Source organism: Mixophyes fleayi, chromosome 9 (assembly GCF_038048845.1).
Source record: "Mixophyes fleayi isolate aMixFle1 chromosome 9, aMixFle1.hap1, whole genome shotgun sequence".
In the NCBI taxonomy this organism is placed as follows: domain Eukaryota; kingdom Metazoa; phylum Chordata; class Amphibia; order Anura; family Limnodynastidae; genus Mixophyes; species Mixophyes fleayi.
The window spans coordinates 105369020-105389916 of NC_134410.1; the positions used below are offsets into that span (position 1 = coordinate 105369020).

A 20897-nucleotide genomic window follows, 5' to 3' on the forward strand; every position below is an offset into this window, starting at 1 on the left:
AGATAATATTATTTTATTTTTTAATTTATAACAACAGAGAGTACAACAATCAGCAATCACAGAACTGAACAGGCTACTCAGATAATATTCCTATGAACCACGTCCCCCTATGTTCTGTCTGGTCCATAGCTCAGGCTCTCAGTCTCGGCCGTCAGGACACCGGCCCGCAGTTGCTAAGCAACAAGCATCCGCCATGTTGCTTCTCCCTCCCTCCGTGGGGTCGCTGATGCGTTTCCGGTTCCTTTGCACTCTCCGCCCGCCGGAGTCACCGGAAGCGGAGGGAGCCGGGCGGACAGGGACGGAAAGCCCGTGACAGCGACGAGAGCCGCCACCTCCCTCCGTGTCACCCCCGACACCCTTCCCCCCCCCACCGTGTGCCGTCACTCGGGTCAGCGTGGTGTCTCCAGTCACCCCATTCTGCCTGGCCACTCTCACCCTCATCTGTCACCCCAGTTCTACCGCCACTGTCCTTTTATATTACCGCCACCAGGGCTCGTCACCCCCACTACACCCCCGCGACAATCCCCCCTCCCTCCCCTCCAGGTGTCACACCCCCTCCCGGCTCTGGTCACCCCCGGGCTCCCCGCCATGGCCAAGAACACATTGTCGTCGCGGTTCCGCAAGGTGGACATCGATGAATACGACGAGAACAAGTTTGTGGACGATCAGCTGCAGGAAGAGCCGGCAGAGCCCCAGGGACCGGACGAGGGAGAGGTGGACGGTCTGATCAGGCAATATCCTTCTGGCTGGGAGTGGGCATCACTGGGCATCACTAGGTATCTCCTATAACCAGCCAGGCTGGTACACATGTATCCCTGGTAGGTAGGATGGCTGTGGACATTACATGGGAGACAATGCAGCAGAGCAGGTGTAACCACAGACCTTGGGATCTAAGCAAATAGACCTTAATGGGTAAAGTAGCTTTTGAGGAAAATACTTTAAAATAACTGCACCCAGGAGCCCTCCAGGTTCCATACTATGGTTGTATTAAAGCCTCACTACAAGGGGTTAGAGCAGTGGTTCCCAAACTGTGCGCCGGGGCTCCCTGGGGTGCCATGTCAATCTCACAGGGGTGCCACAGCCAGGGCCAGTGGTAAGCAAGGCAGGGGACTACTTGGTAATTATTTTGGCTTAGAGGTACCTTGAAAAAAATGATGGAGGACCTCTAAGGGTGCCTTGGACTGAGAAAGTTTGGGATTCACTGGGTTAGAGTTAGACCTTATAAAGTTACCTGGTGGATATTGCTTTAACCACTCGCTCAGGTTGTGATATACAGTAGACAAGTGAGTTGTTTGACAGAGCCCAAAACAGGTCTTGCTGTGTGCTCTAATGTGTCTGATACAGAAATACACATTTTAACCCTTGTTCTCTGACAGTTGCATTGGTTAATCCTTAATTACGACCTAAAGCAGAGGTTGACGATTTAAGGTTCTCCACTGTGAAACTGCAAGTTTCAGCAAGCACTGGTGGGGCATGCAGGAATTTGTAGTTCATCAATAGTTGGAGATCCATGGTTTGCCTACCGGTATTCTAAAGTATCACTTCTACAAGCCCTTTTTGTAAGATTGATTGTTAAGCAAATTATAACAAAATTAAGATGATTTCTCCTTTCTGTGGAAGGAACACATGGCAATGTGTATGTGAGTTGTAATGCATTATGTACTGTCACTTTTATTTCCTAGCTTATTTTTAGTATAAGATTAACAGATTTATTTATTTTTTACAATTTTTTATTGTACAATAAATACTTGACTTCGGAGGTGGTATTAAAATACACTATTTTTTGAAGTTGAAAAAAGAGGGAATTGGTTTCTACAGGTACATGAGATGCTTTAGATGCATAGAGCTACCCCAAATTTTAGTAGTGCATACGTTCTCATGCACCCTTGCTGAATGAACGTCTTTGTCTGCCACTGGCATGGGAGTAACATCAATAACTAAGGGCTCTCACCCACCACACCCAGTTTATGTTTGACTTGAATGGGTTGTAAAAGAGACTGTCTTGTTTAGTCATGAGAGAGCTATATTCCTCCTAGGTTTATGAAGCTACTGTGGCCACAATATAAAGATGCCGTCATTTGCTTGTTGTTCATACAGGTTGCTCATCTTTTGCTGTTTGCAAAATGGATTCTCTTCTGATTACTTATGATGGACCAATCATGGCTGTTTTCTAACGCCAATAAAATTTGACTTGATAATTTCCATTAATTTATGCTGAGCTTTCCATATGCTCTCTTTAAGACTATGTACAGTATTGTCACATTTCTTTAAAAGTTTTCATTCACCTGGTTAAAACAGTACATACTACCTGTAAAATGCATAATATATTAATTGGATTAAAACCAATTTTCTAACTACTCAGGTTTAAGACTGTAAATTTTTTTCCCCTCCCGTTTTGAGTCTGCTACACAAAAAGTGTTGTCTGCAAATACCACATAGTCATAGCTCTCTGGTTCAGTGTTCTAAGTTTGTGTTCTCCACAGTACCTATTTCCCGGGTACTCCACCTAGCTGTTTTTACTTGCTATCCGGCCCAACAGAGTCCTATTATAACAGAATAAACCATTGTTTCTCCTATTAGAGCAGGCACTAAGTGACCACTACAGCCAGCAGTGTGTGTTAGACCACTGACCACCAGTGTGACCAGTCCTGGCAGGTGTGAGCAATAACCTCCAACATTTTTCATTATTATTGCAAAGCATCACAACCTCCCCCACCCGGCTGCTTCTTAATGCCACCTGGCTGGCAAAATTATGCCCACATTACGATGCTTGTAACCATGCAGCTCACGTCTGACGTCTCACGATATCTTTGTATAAGTGAACACTTACAAATTAAATCGGTATATAGTATGTGGGTAGACGTAGAGCAGGATTAAATAATCCAAGGGAGGGACCAGAATGGAGGATAACTAAGAAAAAAAGAGTTCTCAAATCAAATAAACGGTTTCAGAGAGGGGTTATTTTCTCTTCATTAAAATGATAAGCTCTTAGAGTAATGTGTAGTATTCAGACTAATGCATATTACATGTTATAGTTGTACTCAAATCTTGGCGCTAAAGAGTTTTTAAATCATTTACATCTATACTTTAATTGATACATTCCCAAGTTCAGACAGTACAGTTTGATATGTAAAACTCCTGCTGTCTGATCCTGTGATTTTAAATGAAGTTGATTTGCTGTGTTAAGAAGAGTCTGATGTTATACATACATGTTTACTTAGTATTGTCAGTTTGCATGGAGGATCTGCCCTCCGTCCCACAACTCACTGCAAATTTTCCTTGCATTCTTTCTGTGTACTTTTGCAGTTATTATTTTAACGGTAGCTGTGCTCTGGTTTATACATACTGGCTGTGCTGTCAGATCGGAGTTTTGTTCCTAATTCCCTATTTTAGAAGTGCACTGGCCTCCGCACCGTATATAGGTACTAAAAATAGGTCTGTGACTGGGCGCCCAGTTTGAAGTGACATTTGTTTTCCCTTGAGAAGTATTAAGCCTGCTGTGTGCAGTGGTTCAATACAACCGTTCATTGCTATACAAGACATAGCAAACGTCCCTTAAGCTTTTTTGCTTTCATCTAATATATTTGTTCCAGTAATTGAAAAAAGAATATTGCAATATTTTTTTTTTATTTAATTAGAATTCCTAGCTGTCTTATCAGAACCATGGAAGTAGATATTGAAAGACTTTTAAAAAGAAGCAATTGCCAATATGACGGACATCATCATCATAATTTATTTATATAGCGCCACTAATTCCGCAGCGCTGTACAGAGAACTCATTCACATCAGTTCCTGCCCCATTGGAGCTTACAGTCTAAATTTCCTAACATACACAGACACACACACAGACTAGGGTCAATTTGATAGGAGCCAATTAACCTACTAGTATATATTTGGATTGTGGGAGGAAACCCACGCAAACACAGGGAACATACAAACTCCACACAGATAAGGCCATGGTCATGAATCAAACTCATGACCCCAGCGCTGTGAGGCAGAAGTGCTAACCACTGAGCCACCGTGCTGCCCAAAAAATACTAGTAGGTTAATTGGCTCCTATCAAATTGACCCTAGTCTCTCTCTCTCTGTGTCTGTGTATGTTAGGGAATTTAGACTGTAAGCTCCAATGGGGCAGGAACTGATGTGAATCAGTTCTCTGTACAGCGCTGCGGAATTAGTGGCGCTATATAAATAAATGATGATGTCCGTCATATTGGCAATTGCTTCTTGTTAAAAGTCTTTCAATATCTACTTCCATGTTTCTGATAAGACAGCTAGGAATTCTAATTAAATAAAAAAAAAATATTGAAAGACTTAACAAGAAGCAATTGCCAATATGATGGACATGTACCTGGTTAGAAAAGAAGGTGTTATCCATCGCAAGTAATCGGATTCTAGGGAGTAAATATATCAAGCTGAGAGTTTTCCGGCGGGTTTAAAAACAAATCCGATTCTAGCTATCATTTATTTAGTGCATTCTACAAAATAATAGCTAGAATCTGATTGGTTGCTATAGGCAACATCTTCACTTTTCAAACCCGCCGGAAAACTCTCAGCTTGATACATTTACCCCTAGCTGTCATTTCTGTAGTATAATTTAGAACAGTGATAGGCAACCGGATACACTTAAGGGATCTCATGGTGCCACACTCTGTCCTTCAATAGGGCCGGCTCAACCCTGGGGCTGCCTGTTGGTCATCACTGGCAGTGACGGGCAACCTGGCACACTCTGCGGGCCGCATGGTGCGGCTCTCCAACTTTAAAAAGGGCTGCACACTTTCCTTAATTTTAGTAATAAGTTAAAATAATACATTTAATAAAAGAATGAGACTCTTGTGTAATAACATATCAGCAGGCATTTTAAATAAGTGCTACATGCTATAACAAGCACATCTGCCAATAAGGCAGAAAGGAGTTGGAGGCTGCAGGTGAAGGCTCAGAGACCCGCATACAACCTGTCTGTTGCCCATCACTGCCAAATTGAATTTCATTGCATTTTATAGTAGTTGGATATAATGAAAAGTTAGCATTTGTATCACTATCCCCTCCTTTTTTTTCTTTTTCTTTCTTTTTTATTTTACGACTGTATTCTTTAAGATACAGATGTTACTTTTGCTATAGAGGATTAGCTAGTGACTATAATTTGCCCAGAGATAGAAATATATTGGCAAGAAAGCTTAGCAAAGGAAATAAATGGCAAGCTTTTTCCACATTTAAAAATCACATTTATGGAGCTGAAAGGCTTTCACTTTTCTGTTGCAGTTTTTAAAATGAAACTAAACAACTGATTGGTTGCTATGGGGAACGTCGCCTTTTTTCCTTTCAAACTTTTTTCCTGTTCCCCATTGTATTGAATAACAATTTTGCTTTAAAAAAGTGCAAAGTACAGTTTGTGGAGTCATATTTCTTCATTTATCCATACTTTTATCTTTAAGTATATATTTTTCTTTTCAGGAAGTTTTTTTTTTTTTCTTTTCAGAAGAACTTCAAATAGACAACTGTTTACTAAAGTTGACCACATGTGCAATAATATTTTACTCTTGATGCAAACCTATTAGGTGAGATCAGTCAAAGGGGTATACTCAATTGTCCGCGGGATTTCCGAAAAACCTGCGGACCGCGCAGGATTACCGTTATTACGGTAATCCTGTGCGGAAAAACCGTTAATACGGTAATATTTTTTCCGCGCTCGAACTTTGGAACAATTGAATAACCCCCAAAAAGTTTATTTAGAAACATGTTCATATCCATTTGAAAATTTGCATAGCCCAATAGTTGAAAACAATTGTATCACTATTTGTATGGGTAAATTGAATAATCATCATTAAGTGATCTTTCATGTGAAGGTTCCTTATATCAAGTGTACTGTTCCATTGGCTGATGAAAGCCTTTCACCCTTGAAGATGATGTCATCTTGGTCCGTAGATCCGATTGGCTTCCTTGCAAAACTAGGTTCCATTTGTACAGCAGTTTTGCAGTTAATACATGACTTATGATGCTGTTGAGGGGGAGGTTGACAATAGCTCATGATGTAAACGTGTTAGAATAGCTGTCTCTAGCCTTTCATACCTGAAATGCATATGAATTTTTGCATGATGTTTGAGCAACAACAGGAAGTGCTGTTTACCCTAGTATTACCAGAGCAGTAACTAGAGATTTCAGATAAGGATGAAGCTTGTTGTTTTACATTTCATGGTTAACTCACTCTGACTCCTAGTGTAGCTGCTTTGCAGGATTCAACATCTCTGCATTGGGTTGAATAAAATGTTTCTGATATTTTTGTAGTATATACTTGCAGTGAGTAATTTTACCTCTGCACTCCTGATCTTCCATTGTTAAACAGAACCAGCTGTTAAAGTTAGCATTACAAAGCAAGCTGCTTTTTTTTTTTTGTCAAGTAGACGACAATATACTGTTCCCAAATATCTTAACTTCTGTGGAACATGCATATATTAAATCTGGTAAGTTAAAGTAAACTGACTGCTTAATATCATGTGAACTGCAAGTGATGTTTGTACTCCGTTCACCATGAAGTAAGCTGAACTCTGACTCAATGCAATCAACGCTATACATACATCTATATGCGTGTATAGCATGTATGTATGTTTTGTATGTATGTATAGTCAAATGTGTTGTGGTACTGGCATTTTAATTATGGATGTGGGTCTTGGCTCAGTAATAAGTGTTCAGAAACTGTTTTGCATGATTACCAGCACGTAATATTCAATAGGAAACACTGAATTCCTGTCACATTATAGCATTTATGTTGTAAAAAGCAACTATGTGTGTTTTGGGTTTTTTTTTTATGATGCATGACAAGAATTCAGTGTTTTGTTGAATATAATCTGCTAGTGCAGAAGTTTCTGAATGACTTTGCTGGCATTTCAATGAATATCCCATTTCTCGTTATGAAGGTTATCCCTCAAAATACACAGATTTCCCTGTGTGGATGGCATTGCAGGGCAACTCTAACCTTGTATAAACCGTGTCCGTTACCTCAGTTTGCAGCTCATTTTTTCAGAACTAAAACAAAATGTGTGGTGAACCGTCTGTGTGAATGAAACATAGTGGTTAGGGAGTGGTGTTCTGGTAAGATGTGGCTTATATTCTCCTCACACGGGTTTTAACATCACACTTGAACTGTACCTTTCTATATATATATATATATATATATATATATATATATATATATATATATATATATATATATAAAACCCGTGCATGATACTCATGCATTTTTTTGTCAAATAATGTCAGTATACCAAATTTCAGGTCATTCGGATGAGCCCTTTCTGAGAAAATAGTTTTTTCCACACACACACTAACACACGCCGCTACACATGCAGGGGCGGATCTAGAAAATGTTTGTTCCCCGGGGGGGATGTTAGGGCGAGCGATATAGGCCCCGCCCCCTTTCCGACTTCTGAGGCTGCCGGGGGCTGCACAGTATGGGCAGGTCCGCTCGGCAGTGACAGGCAGGGACAGTGTGTTTAAAACACAATCAGAGCAGCCGGGCAGCACACTGTCACTGCCAAACGGACCTGCCCATACTGTGCAGCCGTCGGCAGCAAACCCCTGCTAGGGGGGGAGATTGCCCCGATCGCACCCCCCTGGATCCGCCACTGTACACATGTGTGTTCATGAGGTAAAATTACCTCACGAAAATGGGTTTGACCCCTCAACTCGTCAATAATGTCAGTATACCAAATTTCAGCCCTTTTTGAGGTTTTTTTTCCACACACACTAAGAATTTAGTAGGTCAGTTAACCTGTGCATGATACTTATGCATTCTAGTCAAATCAAGCTACTTAAGGTGTTAAAAACTCCCCACTGTCACCCCCGGCAACCACCAACCACTCCCAACTGTCACTTCTCCTTCAAGAAATATATAGGTCAGTGTATAACTCTGCCCAGCAGGTGGCGCTGCAGCTTGTTTTTTTTTTTTTTACACACACACAGACAGACTAACACACGCCACTAGACATTTATATTTTATATATATATATATATATATATATATAAGCTAAGTGGTTAGCACTTCTGTCTTACAGCACTGGGATCATGAGTTAAATTCCCGACCATGGCCTTATCTGTGTGAAGTTTGAATGTTCTCCCTGTGTTTGCGTGGGTTTCCTCCGGGTGCTCCGGTTTCTTCCCACACTCCAAAAACATACTAGTAGGTTAATTAATTGCTATCAAATTGACCCTAGTCTCTCTCTGTCTCTCTCTGTGTATGTGTGTTAGGGAATTTAGACTGTGAGCTCCAGTGGGGCAGGGAGTGATGTGAGTGAGTTCTCTGTACAGCGCTGCGGAATCAGTGGTGCTATATAAATAAATGGTGATGATGATGATATATGCCAGCCTTGGTATTTTATTTGAAATAGTGTTTATGAATTTCTCCAGTATGCTGTCTTATTTATTGACCGCTGATGTTAAGGAGTGTGGAGCTTCTCTGTCTTGCATCACTTTGTGTAGTTTAGAAGCACTGAGGCTTAGTAATTGGCTAGCAGTCTTATTGCTAACAGAAATGTGCTGTACAGATTGGTTAATTCATAAACGGGGGCATTGGCAGTGTTCTAGCAGGGTTGAAGGAAAATAACTAAGATGCTAACACTTTGCTCTTATCAGTCTATTTTAACCGGTGTCTGCACCAATTTAACAAGTTATCCTATATATTTTACTATGTTAACATGTGTTGTCAACGTACTGTGGCACACCACATTCATTTCCCATTCGTAATATTAAAAGTGAGATGAAACTATGGGGTTCTCCACTAGCAGTTTTACTTTACCTAACAACTTCTTTCTGCAATGTCTTACAAAGTCAGTTTTCAATCCAAGCAGTCTATTCAAAGCCTTTTTACATGACAATTGAAGAGGTTGTTTTATTTCCGTTGCCCTGGGATTTGATAAAGCTCAGCGCTTTACTCTGCATTTCATATAATTGTATTTGGAGACTAACATTCTTTTTTTTATAAATATGGCTACAAAGCACGGAAGAGGTAGAAAAAAGCAATTTGCTTTGTAACACTTACACAGGGTTCAGGAGATATAAAAAAAAGTTGAAATTGCAGGTGTTTGTGATGTCAAATCTGTAATCGGGATAAACCCTGTCAGTCCTTTTTCAGTCTTTAATCGAAGACCTTCCCGCTAACAAAATGCATGTGAAAAATAGACAGAATAGGTGAAAATAAAAAACTAGTATACCCTGGATGCATAAACGTGCAGACCATTTCATAACGGGCCTTTTGTCTGTGTTCAGAGTTAGCCAATCACATTCATGTACAGAGGTAATTAGCATAAGTCTGCCAGCAGTGAAAGTGATTGTGATTAACTCCAAACAAATATCCGCCGTTCCTGTTGGGTTTAGTTGCCATTTTCCATGGTCCGCAAGAAGCTTTCCAAAGATCTGCGGGATCTCATTGTTGAAAGGTCCAAATCAGGAGAGGGTTCTAAAAGAATTTCAAAGGCATTACAAGTACCAGGGAACAGTGAATATCATCATTAATAAGTGGAGAAATTGGGCACAATAGGGAAATTGTCAAGAATCCAGGACATCCCTCCAAAGGCGATGACTGGGCAAGGAGAAAACTCCTTGGGGTGGCTACCAAGAGACCTATGGCAACATTAAAGTAACTGCAGGATTTTCTGGTAGGAAGTGGTCACTCACTGCATGTGACAACAATCTCCCATATTTGGCACATGTCTGACCTATAGGGTAGGGTGGCATGAAATCCAAGCCAAAAAATACACTCAAACACCCCCAAACTAATTTTTGGCCAGTTTGATCTAAAAGGATCAAATTTCTCAACTAAATCGCCATGGGTGACCATCCTTGAAACCAGTTTTTTAGGCACATTTAAGTGTCATGAGAAAGTGCCATGTTCTGTGAGAACTGTGTTAAAATAAGTTTAAATGTGCAATGCAGATGATATGGAAACATCATTTTGATTGTAAAGGAAAATAATTATGATTGGCTATCTTATAATAACATTTAAATTTAGTACAGTTTGAACAGTAGTGGTCCTTGAAGTGATTAGAATGGTAGATATCAGCTGGTGTTTCATGTCCCCAGATGGTTGGGAACCATTGTCTTGGAACCATGGCGATATGTTGGATAGACTAGTTGAAGGCAGTTATAACTCAATAGTACCTTTTCTTGCATGCTGTGTACTAATGAATGTCATTGTGATGCATTCTTTTCACTTGCAATTTTTAGTGTTGCTTTAAAGTTTTTCTTAATTTTCTACCTTGCAGATATATTAAATGATGATAAATGTAACAACGGGGGAAGAAGCCTCTTGGCTTCAATTCATTCAGACCATCAATAGTAATTTACATGTGGTTCTTATGTTGGTAGAGAAGACTAAAGCTGGCCACACACTGTGTTATTGCAATGGATATGTGGCAGTTGACGCAAAATGATTGTGATGTCAGGTATGATCGTGTTATAGTTGATGAGATCATTATTGGGCTTGGCAGTAGAGGACTGCTCTGTGTGCACTGTCATCTTCTGACTACCCTAACAAGCTGCAATGAAGTCCGAAGTGATCCGGCCACTTAAGCCAATAAACTACACCAAGGGCTAAATTATCAAACCTTCTAAAAAGGAAAAGTGTATGTCATAGCAACCAATCAGATTCTAGCTATCAATTTTCTAGTACATTCTGACTTGTTGCTATGGGCAACACCTCCACTTTTCCTTATTAGAATGTTTAATAAATCTCCTTTTTGGCCACCCACATGTGTGGCTATATTTAACTATTGTTGGTGTTGGACTGTTCCTGTTTCTTGACCCAAGGGTTGATTGACAGACCTGTTGTTATGGTTACAAGATAACCGCACACACAGTGGGATAGTGCTCATCCTCAGACCTCCTTTTCAGCTATTCCCGATAATGATCTTCTTGATGTCCATAGGAACATTACCTGACACGGTAGTTATGTCAGGGACCACACATGCTATGGTATTGGGCCTGGTGCCCCGATTTCATCTGCAATATTGGGATTCTGTGTAAGTTCAGATAATGTACAAAGTTGTGTTTTATTAATGTCAAAACATAAAGAAACAGTTGGCTTTTGGAATAGCAAAAAGTAGCACATCCTTTCACAATGAACCAGATTATATGTGACATATTCTTACATTAAACAAATAAAAATTTTGTAGATTGCAATGATAAAACTATACTTGGATAATTGGTGTTCTGCAGTAATCAAGGCTTGTAGCTAAACACTTGACTGGGTGCTGGATCATTATTTCAAGTATTGAAGTACTATGGGTAAACTTGATGCTTATTAGCAGCATAGTTTGGCTTTATAGAAACACTCCCAAATAGTGACATGCTATTAATGCTTACTGACATGGGAATATACCAGTATAAAACATAAGTAGCTCTATGTATTTTAATTCCCGTGAAAATTGCGCATTTCATGTCATCATGCGCCTAAGTGTTTGTGACTACTATAGTAGCGTTGCTGAAGAGTGTAGTTAGTCTATTTTACGAGCAGCCATTAAACAATTGGTAACATAAGCGTTTATTTGGGAACTTAGTCTTAAAGCAATGGATTAACTTTCAAGCGCTCCAGTTATGGCAGGTGGGTTGTCACCCCTCCCATAGGTAACGGATCCTCCACATCACTTTATGAACAGATAACAAACCAGCAGTCTTATGTTGGGGGGCACAGGACAGTGTCTAATTATAAAAGATTGGAAAGGAATTAAAATAGGCATAATAGACCATGGGTCTGTTATCTAAATATAAGTATTAAAACAACAATAATAATAATCTACTTCTGAAAAAGTTCTTTTAAAAATGAAACACACCACTGCCCCCCAACTCCCTCATCCTAGACCTGAAAGTGGGGTCCCTCCCCTGGGATTTCTTTAATATTATGTTCTATAAAATGAATCCTCCACAAATAAGGACATGATGTGCAAAACTTACCGCAGCGGATCATACAGGCAGCTACCTGCTACAGTCCACATTTGACAGTCCTAGCACCAATATTTGCTGCACTTGGGCTTTCAGATGTTATATTAGCAGCATGACCCGTAGGGTGGGAGTGAGGGGACTTGTCCAACAGTAACCACTACTGAACATTGAGCCCTCCCTTCATCAAGGGTTTTCTTGACATGGAGGAAAGAGTCCGAAGGGAGGGACCTAAACTGTTCAAGTATGGGATGTGTGATTTGTTGTGAAAATAAGTAGTATAAAGTGAAATTGTTGTTTAATGTTCAATGTTGTGGAAAGTCTGTCCTTGGCATCAGCTTTGTAATGATCAGTCTTTGATTTGCTGAATTTCAAAGGCTCCAAATATGTCTCTGGTTACATAATCAAAACCTGTTTTTAATTATCTTGTCAGCATTACAGCAGTAGATAAGCCAAATTAAAATGTAATTTAGGGCAAGCTGGCCTTGGTGAGAGAGAATGCAGGAGGGGTCTGTTTCATTGTCCTAGTCACCACTATAATTTGGGGATTGGTACCCCCTGCCTCTTTATACCCTCAACCCTCATTTCTTGCCGTGGACATGCAGTTAACGTATTCTCATAATATTGCCACTTTTGTCATTCCATCCAAGCTTGTTTAATTAGACTTTCTATATATGTTGCATGTGTATACATAATCATTTTTTTCTTTTGCCTTAAGCACTCCTTTCTTTAAAATAGGTTTTCCTAACACTTCATGGGAGCTTCGCGCAAATTAAAATTTCTAACACCTCAAATGAAAATGTGCTATGTTTTCAATTGACATGTATTGTGCAGCAAATTTCTGTTAAAAGTTAATTCTGTACAAGCGCTTGGTGTTTGCACATAATTGAAGTTAAATTATAGAATATATATATATATATATTATTATAATATAATATAATCTTTCTCTATCCCTTAAGTCATGTAGTTTTCTGCAGAGAGAAGGAATCATTCAGTAATCCTACATGTCTGCCTACACATATATAAGAGGAATGTTTATCACTCTTTTTATAGAACTTCTGTCCAGATAGAGTATTCTGATTTGCAGAAATTGGCGTTTTCTTTTTTTAAAATAACTTTGCGATGCAGCTTTGAGAAAGTATACATTGATCTATAAATGTTATCTTTAATGATGGAGTGCACTGCGGGATCTCAATGTGACCTGCAGTTTTTATTCTTTATAGTCCTGGATATGGAGATTAACAGTCAGCTAAAAATTTTCTTAAGAGAGTACTGCTAATAGAGCCACCTGACCACACACATTTTTTTGTTCTTTAGTATTATTTAAAAACCGATATTAGGAATAAGGTTTGGTGGGTCTTCCACAAGGCAGATTACCTATACACCAGCTAATTAGCTTGCTAGATGAATAAGTGGGGTTTTATTTTATGCTCCACACCTCCCTCTCTGTTCATATGCTCCTAAAAATATCTGTCTGCTCATCCCTACAGTGTATTGCGTTATACTTCTAAACAAAACAAATTCACATTAGGCCTATCTAAAATAAGAACTGCAAAGCATGAACACACGAGGACATAAGCCTGTCACTCTCCATTCTATTGCGTTTGCAGCTGTTTACCTCTCTCATCTCCATTTCCCACCCCACATTAAAATCACTACGCTCACAGTTGCCTATGCTTTTAACAACCCCTCTGTTTACTGTAGCTCTCTGTACAGTGTTCCAATTCCGTTTCAAAAGCACCTACTGCAGCTCAGTGTGTAAGTATGTACTTCTCTGCTTTTGGGAAATTAATAACCTTTCCTCTGTCAAAACCTTGCTCCCAAAACTTCCCGGTACTCCTTTTACAAAGCAGGAAAGATTATAGCATGTTTGTAACATTAGATTTGTCATAATCTATATCAGCGATGGTTTTGTTACCAGTACTGTGCTGGGCCAAAAATGCATGTGACTGAGCCATAAACAAAGCAAGTAGCCATAGTGTGGGGGTTTACATAACCCTTGTCTTACATACGTAGGCCAAACATCTAATAAAGCTCTTATATTTGGCAACCCTAAATATTTTCCAATGCATTTTTCAATGTATTTGTGGACTGGGGTTTAGGGGTGATTATACCAAATATGCCTCATGACACCAACTCCCCCCCCCCCCCCCTCTCTATGGCTTATTTCTTTGTTTTATGGCTCTTTCACATTATCAAGCTGAAGGTTTAGTTTTCATATATTTTGGCCGAAGTTAAAAAAATTAAAAATTAAAACTATGACAAATACTAGAAATTCTATTCATGCCTTTGCTTTGCCATAGGAACGATACACTTTGCATGCTTAATGAAAGGGTCAGTTTCGCTGGTTAATGAATCATTTAAGGATTGGTAGAAAAGAATGTATGCTTTGTTTGTATATAGCAGACAATCTGTACCTTGCACGTTATAATTGCATGACGCAGACACATGGATTATTTATGTTCCACCACTTATGGTGCCCACCAGGCTGGGATGTCTGTTTGTAGTGTGACCATATTTGATAAACTCTGACGGCTGATTCAAGTGTAGCACACGAGTATAGTCTTTCCGAGCAATCTTTTACATTCATTTGAATTTTTTTAAGACTAGTATGAATTCTGTTTAACCATTACATGAAAAAAAAATCATATCACTGTGTGTGTGGGAGGACTGAATGATAATATAATTTGTTACTGTGCATGCGCAAAAAATATTTTACTTTTTGTTTTATTTTTTTGATCAGTGTGTGTTCAAATTGTTGGAAAAAAAAATTATTTAGAATATTCTTTTGAGTAAAAGTAATACAATTATGGTGAGTTTGGACATTTTTTGTTGTTTAACCAGCAAATGCTGTAGTGTCAAGTTTGCTCTTTTATTGTTTGTGCATTTTGAATTTTATTTCTTGACATTTGTAGAATTTTATGCACTCTTTGTATTGATTAAAATATTAAATAAAAATATATCCATTTAAAACAGGGTTTATTTTGTTTTTAGTCCTATATGTTCAGTAAATCGTATGAATTTACATTATCCACAAAATACCTTTTTTTTATTTTTATTTTATTATGTATTTAGACTTCTCTGAGCTTCAGTCACCTAGCCAAATTTAAATGGCCTAATGGAATAACTGCCTTCCCCTTCAAACTCTATTGGAGAGATCAATAGCCGGAAGTTACAAGAAGTTTAAAGTTTTGTCTAGGACAGAAACTGTGCTCTCATAACTAGCCATAATTGCTGCAGAACCCCTACGTGCAGTTTGGTTCTGTGTTACGAATCCATTTTTTTGTTTAATTCAAATTTATGCTTGGGTTCAGACTTGTCCTTAAAAAATATGAAGGTTTACCTAGGGGGGTGGGGGGTTAGTGAAGTGGATACATGATACATTGAGGACTGGCCCTACTTCCCCATTGGTCCCCTGGTGCAGATGTAGGGTACCCCTGTTACCTAGTAATGGGGTGCTTAGTATTACAATTGTACAATAACATGTCTGAAACTGGACATAGCCTTTAATATTTGCCTTAATAAAAATCTATTTTACTCCATGTATTTCCTAACATAGAATAGTATTTTTTTTTCCAATTTTATATGGTTTCACTTTAGTGCCTAATAGCTCCACAGTTTTAAGTGTTTCTTAGTGTACAGTGTAATTTAGGACTGTAGTACTTTTAGAATTTGCTATGTTTTTTGTTTTACCTTCCGACTTATTGTTTACACCTATAATAATTCTCTGACTCTTTGTCTGAAATTATTAGCAGTGTTTTTGATATAAATTATGTTAATGGTAATGGTGTGTAAAATTTTTACTTAGTGAGGTTGAAAATAATAGCTCAGAATTATTGGTAAAACTGGCTGAATTTCGATCCGGCTCACAGTGGCAGCCGTTATCTGAGAGGACATAGACATCTTAAGGTGTTGTGTGTCCACTGTGTCCCTTGTCTCAACATCACATGACACAACGTCCCGTCGCCACTTATCGCATACATGTTGTTTTCTCTCCTGCTGGTGTCAGGAGAAGTAACCTAGGACTCCTGACCTCTTGTGCAAACTGCTAAATGCTTGTTTTGTGATGAATGCTATGCGCATTGATTGCATTCTTTGCTTAGGAATGTCTTACTCTGTTCACCTGTTACATACTGCATTGTACAACTGTGCAGTGTACCCTGTACTATGTTATATACTCTGTAGCTTTACAGCAGGGGTAGTAGGCTATTATCTGTTTTGTCTTATTATTCTGTTTAAATGTGGCACTGGCTTCTCTTTGCAACTTCCCATTACTCAACTAGAAGCCCCTCTGTAGGGACGATACCACCGTCCATGACGAGATCAGATAAGTGTTCTCCCCAGAAAATTTTGCCAGCCGGGTGGCATTAAGAACCATCCGGGTGGGGACTGTTGTAATACTTTGCAATAATAATGAAAAATGTTGGAGGTTATTGCCCACACCTGATAGGACTGGTCAGACTAATGGTCAGTGGTCTAACACACACTGCTGGCTGTAGTGGTCACATAGTGCCTGTTATAATAGGAGAAACAATGGTTTATTATATTATAATGGGAATCTGTTGGGCTCTAGAAGCCAAATAAAAACAGCCGGATGGAGCACGCCAGGAAATAGGTGCTGGGGGGAACACTGGACCTGTTAACAACAGCTGGAAGCCACAATAAATTTCTGGCTTACTTATAATGTTAAGGTGCCGAAGGCGTATGTAAAAATGTGTTTTGTGTGGTACCCTATGGGTCAGGCTCCTCCAGGTTGCTTTGTTCCATGCACAAGTGAGAGAAGGTGAATTTGCAGGCACAGATGTAGGCCTTACATGGAAGTAGCTTGTGTCTAGACAACGCTAATTTCAAACATTTTGTCTAGTGCTGTGATTTTGAAATCCCTACTTGGTCATTAGTAGCAGACACTACTCTCTGTATTATCCTTTACTGCTTGCTGCACAGGGGACCTGCTCCGTGCCTTCCACGCTGTCTTCCGGAACTCTCCTGTCAACTCCAAAAACCAAATAGTGAAGGTAAGAACCCGCTGTCTTATTTCTCTCCTGCACCAAGTATATGTAACCTGGTTCTGATTTATCCACAATCTCCTGAGCTATTCTGCCATCTTGTATTACACTGACTGACTTGTATTTTATTTGAATTTTTTTTTTTTTTTTTTATTTAAAAATAAAGGCACTTCTCTATTTGACTGTATTTTTAAACCTGGCATGCGGAGATGGTTATTTACCCTAATTTCATAATTGATTAAGCATAGTTATCTGGAGAATGATGTAGTGGGTGGAAATGATAACCTAATCCCCGGAGAACCCAAGTTTTGGTGTCTGGATTTTAAACATGCGAGTATGAAAGTAGATTACTATTATACTAAAAAGTGGCTTGTCCCCTTTTAATAAAGGTATACTGGTGTGCAGTTTGTGGATATGGAAAGTGTATTTTGGTGACCTGAAAAACATATTACTGTACATGATAGGAATATCCTCCCCCTAACCTTTTAAGAGATAATATAATTTACAGTAGCAATAGTCAAGGACAAGCTTTTATACAGGTCAGATATCCGGGGTGACTCAAATATCCATAACCGTTAGGGTAATGTTATTCACAGTCCTACTCAAGATTTCTTAATAAACATTAAAGCGATGACACTAGAACTCACTGTTTATACAGATATTAGAATCACTTGTGTGTTTTAATATTAACGTTCATTAATGTATAGTGTTGTTTCCCTCTATTTTAACCCACTAGTTACTTTGTTTGCTGAACTATTCAGAGGGCAGAAATGACAGCTGTATGACAGCCTCAGGACTGATATAACTAGTGCAAGGACTGCTGTCTGAGTATAACCATTTAATTGTTTGAAGATTGTCACTGAAGAAACATTGTTTCTATACAGCAAATATTTCCTGTGAAGGCCTAGTTGAATGAGATTAAGTAGTGCAGGAAAAGTGCAAGGTTGCCCTTGAAGAATGATAATCTTGCAGTGTAGTCTGTTCTTGTATTGTACCTAAATAATTGTCATTGCTTTGCTTTCTTTCTGACTCTCCGCATGTATTTACCCTTAGGAACGAACCCAGGCAATTGCACTGAAGGTCCTGACGTCGTTCAAAACCAACGAGATTGATCAAGCAGTAAAAACACTGGATCGAAGTGGGATTGACCTGCTTATGAAATACATCTACAAGGGGTTTGAGAAGCCCACAGAGAACAGCAGCGCTATATTGCTACAGTGGCACGAAAAGGTTAGTGTGCTGATATTAGACCAGAAAGAGATCATCTCTGGACATACCGCAACATCATCATTGCTGCAACAACTAAATAGCAATGTATAGAACGAACAGAGAATAGACCTGGTTTAAAGGCGCTATCTGCTTAAAATATATATAATCTTTATAGATAGTGTTTTATTTTATACCAGGTTTTGAACGTAGCCTGGTGCAGGTACTTTGTCACTCACCTGCATGATTGGTCCTAATCTTTTGCTTGCTTAGATGTTCTCCCTGACGTGAAAACACCTTGTTGGTTTCTGGCCATATGTCCCATCTTATTTTGTTAGATTTAAAAAGGGATGTTTTCCAAATGTTTTGTATGTAATATTTTCCTGAAGTGGTTTGGATATAATACAACTGAATTATTCTTGTATCTCGGACTTACCTTCTCATTTCTGGCAAAAGATAGCAACCGAGTCACCAGGACTTGGACAAAACCGTTCATTTATTGCGTTTACTCTGTATTAATTTGAACATCGTTGTGTATATATTTTACAGGCATAAACTGCTTTTAATTTGTAAAGTCTAATTTAATAACGTAACATTCAGAGCGGTCCAGGCTGATGGCAGAGATGTGATTACAAGCTATGTAAAAGCTTAGCCAGTTAAATGCCTGGGAGCTCTCTTACCATTAGTAAAAGCTCCCGATCATGTAATCTGCTTATCTTTCACATAAGTAATCATATTTAATGATGAATTAAAGAGTAGAACACAATATACAAGAAACAAAACAAGATGAAGACAAAAGTAAAATGAAAGTAAGACAAATGTAGTATAGCATTATATGTAAACTTTGACCACTATGTAAACATATAAAAATGCAAACGGACATGTATCATATCAAACATCCCGATATACAGACTATAAATAGTGTGAGATCTTGGGAGCAGGGATCATGTTCGAGGGTGGAGTGGGCAGTGGATTCTTGAAATATTCAGTATCTCTAAGTTCTAACAATGGGTTCCAGATATGTGAGCTTATAAAATAGTTGCTGTAAACTTTTACCTATTATTATTGATTGTTTTTTTTATTTTGTGTGTATTAATAATCTGTATGGCTTTCTCCAAGAAGAGCTCTAGTAGGTAAAGTAAATAAAATTGGACTTCCATTGGAAATCCATAAGCGGATACTCACATCTTCTCTCTTTCCCACAGGCATTCGTAATAGGAGGCCTTGGGTCCATAGTCCGAGTTCTGACCTCACGAAAAACTGTGTAAAAGACTGTATTAGCTGAATCCAGAAGTTTATGTTCCGGGGCTCCAGCGCAGTGAAGGAAGAGTGGACGCAGAGGCCCGCCTGTCTGCAGAGTGCTATATATTAAACTGTTTTGGAAAATTCAATTGGGAATGCTTCTTATTACTGACTGTGGACGAGACATGAATGTATGTTTGTTTATGGGGGTATATTTTGTTCCAAGCACCAGTCCTTGTTAGCAAGGCAATGCTATGTTAACCGTCTAAGATGAGGAATTTGAGTTATGGGGGGGTAATGGTGAAATTTATTACATGCCATGAAATTCTGGTCAAGCAGAGCGTTGCAGCTAGCTAAGAGGCCGCTCAGACCTACAAACGCTGTCACCGTGGCCCTGATTAATAATAGCAATGCTGAAACGTACATCTACCCTCCTCTACAACCATAAGAGTTCTCAATAGAAGAAAAATGTGAGTAAGGTTATATGAGCAGAAATGACCTATTGAAACGAAATACGACTGGTAGCTTTTTATTTGTTAACTTGTATATACAGGATTTTAGAAGTTCCTTGATTTTGGTCTTACTTGAAATAATAGCGTTGACCCTTTTCTCTGCCGAAGCGGCCAGCAGCACAATCTGGTGCCAGCCTCTCCGGCACAGAAAGGGTTAAGGCCTGTAGTGGTTGGGGAGATATGGTATGTGTTTGTGCTGTTTCTAAGTTAAACCTGCAGTATCGCTGGGGGGGGTGGTTATGGTGTTTTTTTTGTTTGTTTTTTTCCCTCTTGTCCCGACCGTGGCGTTCTGGAGAAAGATGACCACTCTCCTGCAGTGCCCGCTGCTCTACTGACACCTGTAAAATTTATTAAACTGACAGCTTCCATGAGTGAAGTGATGAAATCATTTTGTTTTATCTTTGTGTTCTTGATTGAGAGACTGTATTTTTACATTATGTTTGGCCTTTTGAAGCAACATTGCATGTTTCACTCACACTGAATATTTATTTTTTCGCAACCTAACAATACATTGACGTACGCGGTATTGTCCTGCAAGAGCTTCTGTACTCTGCTTGGCAGTCGGCACATGAGACGAGAGGGACGGTCTCATCAGGTATGTTCCCTGAGCAGCTGCAGGAGCCCTTGCATACTCTTAAAAGAGAGAGGAAAAAAAACCCTCCTCCCCCCTAAACATGCAATGTTGCTGTCATAGTAGCAGGACGTTAGACCTTGGGATATTCCTGCAGAACAGACCTGTCCAGTATCTGGTGTGCGCACCACTGACAAAGGGTCCACAGGCTGCATTGGGCTCTACACCATCAGTTGGACAGTCCTGCTTTATAAAACTCTGAATGTGGGTTTGTTGTCCAGAGAAGGATTATCTGTTAAGTGCCTGCTACATCAATAAATCTCTTGGATCATTGATTGCAAATGGTTTTGTTTGTAGTAAAATGAAGGAATGATTTAAAGCAACCTCCCTTTTTGGTCAGTGTCAATTGGAGGGTTTACTTGTGGCTGCAAT

The 20897-nt window shown here is 39.2% G+C and overlaps 1 protein-coding gene across 1 annotated transcript; it reads left to right on the forward strand.

Moving 5' to 3' along the window:
- The first annotated feature begins 230 nt into the window (after positions 1-230).
- On the forward strand, positions 231-20282 carry ARPC5L (actin related protein 2/3 complex subunit 5 like). The gene is made up of 4 exons (XM_075184768.1): positions 231-734; positions 16871-16943; positions 17988-18164; positions 19346-20282. The coding sequence occupies exons 1-4, from the start codon at positions 589-591 to the stop codon at positions 19406-19408; spliced, it is 459 nt and encodes a 152-aa protein (XP_075040869.1). The 5' UTR covers positions 231-588; the 3' UTR covers positions 19409-20282.
- Positions 20283-20897: the final 615 nt, after the last annotated feature.

Bases quoted from the DNA above. Each gene is read 5' to 3' on its own strand.
- ARPC5L (XM_075184768.1), top strand. From the start codon at position 589: ATGGCCAAGAACACATTGTCGTCGCGGTTCCGCAAGGTGGACATCGAT. The intron at 735-16,870 runs ATATCCTTCTGG...TGCTTGCTGCAC, and splicing joins GTGGACGGTCTGATCAGGCA to AGGGGACCTGCTCCGTGCCT. The intron at 18,165-19,345 runs GTTAGTGTGCTG...TCTTTCCCACAG, and splicing joins TGCTACAGTGGCACGAAAAG to GCATTCGTAATAGGAGGCCT.